Genomic DNA, 7,367 nt, shown 5'->3' with positions numbered 1-7,367 from the left:
AAAAAAAAAAAAAAAAAAAAAAAAAAAAAAAAGTGGATGCCATGAAACAACATATAACACTAAAGGAAAATGGCTTTTAGATGGTTTCTTTGCACACAGCTCTTTCCATGCAGTAATTGCTTATCCATGCCTAAGTCCTACAACATCACATTTGATCCTTCGAGTAACCTGGGGTTAGGGCGTGCCACTTTGGTGTTGCTATGGTAAAGAGGTAAAATCACTTCCTAAAGTGGCATAACTAGTTTACAGTGAGTTTGGAGTCTAAACTTTTCTGCTCCTCTGTCATGTTCTCCAAATAATCTTGTAACACACTAATCAAATTGAGCCTTGTAGGAAGAAAGTGGGTTCTTTAACAGTACGAATGTATGTACCTTTGGAAGTCAACATATAGGAATAACACAAAGTCATACACAACTTGACATGGAAAAGTTAAAAGTTCAAGAGCGATAAGCCAGGAGGCACGTTGAGCCTGAGCTCTGAGAATAAAGGTTAATGCTATCTGTGTTGGATGAGGACCAGGAACCCTAAGAAAATGTGCTTCTACTGGAACACAGTTGTAGACTTGTCCCATAGAATCAGGCTGGAGGAGGCTGGCTCTAAAGATAACAGAGTGGTAAAGCAGCGGCTTGGACTCCTGCTTCTGCCACTTACTGGCCGTGGCAGAACTTGCAATCAAGTTCTTTATTATAGTTTCTAGTTAGCATCACTAACTGTGTGGTTATGAGGAATCTGTGGGCCAGTGCTCATGAAGGATTCCGCCCAGTGCCTGGCCACTGTGGAAGCTGCTGCCCTTGTTTCTATTATAATAAAAGCCACAGAACACAGACACTGGGGATGAATGGCCGGGGTTAGAATCAGAGTTACACCTGCTACCAGCTGTGAGATTGGGCTGTCTCGGATTCCTCATCTGCAAAAAGGGAATAAGAATAGTGCCTGCCTCCTGAGGTTATTATAACTGCACACACCACCTTGTTAAATAAGTGTTTGCAAACCTTGGAGGCACTACTAACTTCTCTGCACTCAGGCCTCCCTGGCTTGGGTCCAACTGATTTTTGTGTTTGACTGAATTTCCATGTCAATAAGACAGAGCAAAGAAAGGGTAGCAGATTAACAAAGAAAAGGAAATGAGTAGATAGCAATTCCCATCACCTGGTTGCTAACAGTGTCCGAGAAGGGGGAGGATCACATTTTCCAACCATCTCTGGGTGGCTCTCTTCCCGCCTTTTGGTCAGGTACACCTGAGAAGAAAGGAAACCTGAAATCTATAAAGGGGCAAAACACCCCCAGAATGGTTACCAGCGTCCTCTCTGGAGGATGGGTAGTCTCTCTCTCTCTCTCTCTCTCTCTCTCTCTCTTCTATCTTTCCAATAAAATTTGCTTTTTTGCTCTTGCCTCAGTTTTTCTCCAGTGTTTAATCGTCAACACTGGGGGAACGAGGATCTGATACTAATTTTCAAGACTGTTTTCATCATAATACTGAGATTTAGGAAATACAGTTAAGAGTCTTACAGGGCTGGGGTTGTGGCTCAGCGGTGGAGCACGCAACTATCAGGTGCGAGGCCCTGGGTACCACATAAAAGTAAATAAAATTAAGGTATTGTGTCCAACTACAACTAAAAAATAAATATTTTAAAAAAGAGTTTTGGAAAAGGGAATATTTTTTTGTTGTTGAAAAGTTTTACGGTCCAGGCAACCTTCTTATGCATCACGCTCTGGATATAGAGGTAAGCAGAACTTTTCACACTTCCTCCAAGTCATCAGGCCCCGCTCAGTTGTGGTGGGTTAAGATTGCATTATAGTCAGGTGTGGTGGCGCACACCTGTAATTCCAGAGGTTGAGGCAGACTAGCTAGTTCAAAGCTAGTCTCAGCAATTTAGTGAGGCCCTGAGCAACTTAGGGAGATCTTGTCTCTAAATAAAATATAAAAAGGGCTGGGGATGTGGCTCAGTGGATAAACGCCCCTGGGTTCATTCCCAGTTTAAAAAAAAAAAAAAAGGATTGCATTACAGTGTGGCCATTCCCTTTCCCTGTTACACTACTTTATTTAGGTGAGTTGAGATAAGTTTAATAGGTTGCATATTGCTTTGTGTCCAGTTGATCCCAGAATAGCTAATTCTATGAACCAGAATGTTTCAGTCCAATTTTAGAATGAAATCCCAGAAAATCAAACTCTGAGAAGATGTGTGCATGTATTCCACCAGGGCCCAACTGAGATCTGCTTCCTGCCTGCCACCAGTTCCCAGTTAGCCACTCCGTCTGCAGACCATGCACACTTCCTCTATATCCTTGTGGGTGCAAAATGTCAGGTGTGGTTATAATTGGAATACAGATGTGTGATGCAGTTTCTGGGGAGAGATTTTCTGTTTATAAAAGCAATTCCTATTTTAGAAATGTTCAATATCAAACAATATGTGCTGGGTGCAATGGTGCCTGTCTGTTATCCCAGCAGCTCAGGAGGCTGAGGCAGGAGGAAGGATCACAAGTTCAAAGCCAGCCTCAGCAACAGCAAGGTGCTAAGCAACTCAGTGTGACCCTGTTTCTAAATAACATATAAAATAGGGCTGAGGATTGAATCCAGGGCCTTGAGTGTTCCTGAGTTCAATCCCCAGTACCCCAAAACAAAACAAAGCAAAATAAAGCAAAACATACAAACAAAACAAAGCAATATGCATTTTTGCAAAGGTAAAAAGAAAAATTTAAACAATATAGAAAAGGCAAAAACCACCCATACTTCTGCTACATATAGATAATTATTGCAAACTTATTGGCATATATCCTTCTAGATGCGTGCTCTCTCTCTCTCTCTCTCTCTCTCTCTCTCTCTCTCTGTGTGTGTGTGTATGTGTGTTTGTGTGTGTATTGAATTTTATGGGTACCTCTCAGCAATATATGTGGATATCTTTGCCAACAAATGTATATCTATATTGTAATTTTAACTGGTAAATAGAATTGCATGTCATGAGTTTTTTTATTAAATCAGTCCTCTGTTGATTTGAGAAAATTATTTTCAAGTTTTCAGGAAGTCCGAATTTGACTCAGGAGGTCCCAGTGACTTGCATCTTGACTCAGAGATGGAGGAATCGGATTCATCTAAACAGCAGCTGCACAGACAGGAGGGACTAAGCAACACCAAGACACAATTGGTTGAACAGAGTCTCATTTCATCTGAGAAATGGCTTCAACTGCATGGACTTAAGAGCAACAAATTGACCTTGAACCAGATTCTGTCGCAGATTGGATTTCCACACTGTGAAGGTATAGTACTCATGCCCGGCCAGCATGCTGCTGATGAGCCTTCCAGGAGGCTGGGTCTGTCCTGAAGGCTCCCCGAGAACCTTAGGTCTCTGAACTTGCTTTGATCTAACATCCTTGTAGGTAGGAAATCCTTGTTCTTGCACCCTTAATGTATATTATATAGAAATACAGCTGTCAATCCACATTCTCACTGAGTAATGCTAAATTTTATTCTTTCATTTTTATAGATGAAATGAAAAAAAAGAGAAGAATTTGTATTTATCCATACCCTAGCAGATGTCTTACTTATCCCTTGGGCCATGAACCCCTTTGGGATTGATTGAAATAATCCCCTTATTCCTGAAGACAATAGCTGGGTGTGATTTCAGGGAGCATGGTTCAAGTTTTTCTTAATGCATTGGCTGGAATGCTGGTTCTTAGCTCACAGGGGCACTTTTCTCTATAGGAAGCATAAACATGTATAAGGTTTGTTTTTTTTTGTTTTTTTGGTGGGGGGGTAGTGCTGGGGATTGAACCCAGGGCCTTGTGCTTACGAGGCAAGCACTCTACCACCTGAGCTATATCCCCAGCCCTATTTTTTTTTTTTTAAATGATACACTAAATTGGGTTGGTACAGAAATACAGGGTCTAAGAACTGGGATCACAGAGTGTTTTACCATGGGTGAGATAGCAAGTGTGGAGGAACTGCCCTGTCCAGCACATTCACCTGATGCACATGCTCCTTGATCTAATTTTGATTACTAGGATTTTACTCAGTAATTCTAAATTAGTCAATCAATCAATCAATCAAACGAATATTTATTCAACAGCTAGTAATACCATTTCTTTCTTTCTTTTTTAACCAAGTGTGTCACCACTTCCTTTGAGACCTTTTCCATACAGGTACTGTGAAAGGTCTAGGCGTGTGGCTGTTGTAGGGCGATCTGGAGGCCCACCTGTATGGCAAGACCTGGCTCTTCGGGCCTCAGTTGTGCTTTCTTAATTACCCTTAATTACCCTATGGTCCTGTGCTGTTAAATACCTTTTGAGTGGCAGTACGCCAGAATCAGGGCTTGTGGGATTCCCATATAACGACACAAACAGAAAGATTTATCTCATTTTCAAATAATTATAATTTGCAACTATAATTTAGTTATTAATATTAGCAAAATAGTGATTCCTTGTATTTTATTAGGGATTTTTCGTCTAGGTTCATCAGGGACATATTGCTTTGTGATTTTCTTTCCTTATGACATCCTTGTCAGGTTTCAGCAACAGGATTATGCCTCATAAAATGATTTGGAAGTATTCCTTTCTCCTCTATGTTCTGTGGGTGTTGGAACATGATTGATAATATTTTTTTCTTTAGAAGTGTGATGGAACTCACTAATGGAAACTTATCTGGGCCTGGAGCTTGGTTTGTGGGAAGAGTTTGATTTTTTAAGAAATCAACATGGGGCTATTTAGGCTTCCTGTTTTACCATGCCAATTTTGGAAAGTCATGTTTTTCATGAACTTTGTCTATTTCATCAACATTTTCTAATGTATCAAGAAAGCGCTTTTCATACTGTTTCCTTAACAGCCCTGTAATACCTGTAGGAACTGTAGTGTGGTTTCCTGATATTGATATTGTGTGCTTTCTCTCCTTTTTTTTTTTCATTAGTAAGTCTTAGTAGCAGTATATCTTCTCAAAAAAGCCAATTTTGAGTTAAGTTTTTTTCTATTTCATTAATATCCACCTTATTATTTATTTCCTTCTACCTACTTTGGATGTGTGTTCTTTTTTCTAGGTTTTTAAGGTATAAACTTATATAATTGATTTTTAAAACTTCTCTTTTTATATAATCATTTAAAATTACAAACATGCTTCTAAGCATTATTCTAACTGAATGCCATAAAAAATGGTTGGAAGTGTTGAAAACTATTATTGAGTTAAAAATACTTCTTTCTCGTATGTGTGTGTGTGTTTGGTGATGTTAGGAATTGAACCCCATGGTGGTCTACTACTAAGCTACATTCTCAGCCCTTTTTAGATTTTATTTTGAGGCAGGATCTCACTAAGTTGCCCAGGCTGGCCTCGAACTTAATGATCCTCCTGCCTCAGCTTCCTGAGTAGCTGGAATTATAGGCATGCACCATTGTGTCTGGCTCTTGGGATATTTTTCTTTGATAAATGTTTAAAATTGTGTTGTTTACTTTCCCAATATTTTAGGGCTTTTAAAGAGATCTAGTTTTTCTTGAATTTCTAGTTTAATTCTATTGAGGTTAGAGAACATAACATGCAAAATTTTAGACTTTGGACATTGACAGAGATTTGCTTTACAGCTCAACATCTGTCTCAGCAAGCATCTGACACAACTGAAAAGAATGTGTATTCCACACTCGTTAGGCAGTATTTATGCATGTCGATTAAGTCAAGATGGTTGATGGTATAGTTGAGATACTCTATATGTTTAGTAGTTGTTTTGTCTGGTGTATTTGTCCCTTAATTCTGTTTGTTCATGTATTTTGAAGCTCTAAATACATACACATTTATTTATCCCACTCCTTGGCATATTCCCAAAGGACTTAAAATCAGCATAAGTTGCATAGGGCACTATATTTAGATTTTTTTTTTTTTTTTTTTTTTAGTACCAGGGATTGAACTCAGGGGCACTCAACCACTGAGCCACATCCCCAACCCTATTTTGTATTTTATTTAGAGACAGGGTCTTTCTGGGTTGCTTAGTGCCTCACTTTTGCTGAGGCTGGTTTTGAACTCGCCATCCTCCTGCCTCAGTCTCCCAAGCCACTGGGATTACAGGCCTGACCACCGTACCTGGCTATGATATTTAGATTTCTGGTTTCCACACATTGATTGCTAGTGTAGAGAAATGTGATTGATTTCTGCAGGTTGATCTTCCATCCTGTGATCTTACTGAACTTGTTAGTTTTAAAACTTTTTCTTTGATTGTTTTATGAACTCCAAGGGATTTCTAAATAGACCATCATATTATCCACAGTTTTCTTTCTGATCTATATGCCTTTTTTCTTTTCTTGCACTCTGCTGGCTGGAACCTCAGGCACTATGTTGAATAGCAATGGTAAGAGTGGATGTCCTTGTATTTAGGGGAAAGTTTTCAGTCTTTTACCACCAAGATGATGTTAATTTAAGGTTTTTAAATAGTTTTTAAAATCAAGTTGAGGAACATCTCATATTCCTATCAATCTGAGAGTTTCAAAATCATTCTTGGGTGTTGAACTTTTGTTATTTTTTTTCTCCATCAATTGACAGGATCTTGTAATTTTCCAGTCAGCCAGTCAATTTGATGGATTATGTGGATTGATTTTTAAACAGGGAACAAAGCTTCAGTCCCTGAAATAAACTGGGTCATGGCGTATTCTGTAGTTTCCCCATATCCATGGTTGTAGTTACCTGCAGTCAACCAAGGTTAGAAATATTAGGGGGAAAATTCCAGGAATAAACTATTCATAGGTTTTAAATAACTTTTATTATGGACTATTGTTACAGCTGTTCCATTTTATCATTAGCTACTGTTGTTAATCTCTTACTATGTTTAATTTCTAAATTAAGCTTTATCTTAGATATATATGTAAAGGGAAAAAAGCATAGTATAAATAGGATTCGGTGTTACCTGTGGCTTCAGGCATCTACTGGGGATCCTGAAACGTATATCCCGTGAATGTGGGTAGATTACTATCATTCCATATATGTTATATATTGTTGAACACTATTTGACAATATCACTTAAAGGATTTTTGCTTTGTATTCATGAGGAATAATAGTCGATAGTTTTCTCCTTTTTCATACTGGCTATGCCTGTTTTTGGCATCAAAGTAGCACTGATTTTATTTTTTATTTTTTATTTTTTTATTTTTTAATTTTTTATTGTGGGTTGTTCAAAACATTACAAATTTCTTGACATATCATATTCGACACTTTGATTCAAGTGGGTTATGAACTCCCACCTTCACCCCATACACAGATTGCAGAATCACATCAGTTACACATCCATTGATTTACAAATTGCCATCCTAGTGTCTGTTGTGCTCCGCTGCCTTTCCCATCCTCCACCCTCCCCCCTCCCCACCTCTCCCCTCCCCTAAATCTGTGCTGTTTTAAACCACTGAGT

At 38.7% G+C, this 7,367-nt stretch overlaps 1 protein-coding gene and 1 non-coding gene across 6 annotated transcripts in view; one reads left to right on the top strand and one right to left on the bottom strand.

Annotated features, from left to right (window-relative positions):
- LOC107154118 (von Willebrand factor A domain-containing protein 3B-like) overlaps nucleotides 1-7,367 on the top strand; it is an 83,557-nt gene that overhangs the window by 47,880 nt on the left and 28,310 nt on the right. For all 5 annotated transcript variants that reach the window (XM_048810311.1, XM_048810309.1, XM_048810310.1 and 2 more), the window contains exon 2: nucleotides 3,013-3,255. In XM_048810311.1, coding sequence (XP_048666268.1) covers nucleotides 3,072-3,255 — 184 coding nt within the window. In that variant the 5' untranslated portion in view covers nucleotides 3,013-3,071. The remainder of the gene's footprint in view (nucleotides 1-3,012; nucleotides 3,256-7,367) is intronic.
- Nucleotides 3,747-3,822, bottom strand: Trnat-cgu. The gene has a single exon. It is a non-coding gene; the product is annotated as a tRNA-Thr (tRNA).

The sequence above is a fragment of the Marmota marmota genome, unplaced genomic scaffold, assembly GCF_001458135.2.
Source record: "Marmota marmota marmota unplaced genomic scaffold, marMar, whole genome shotgun sequence".
In the NCBI taxonomy this organism is placed as follows: Eukaryota; Metazoa; Chordata; class Mammalia; order Rodentia; family Sciuridae; genus Marmota; species Marmota marmota.
Note: the sequence above shows the minus strand (reverse complement) of the source record. Positions and strands in the feature narration are given on the sequence as shown.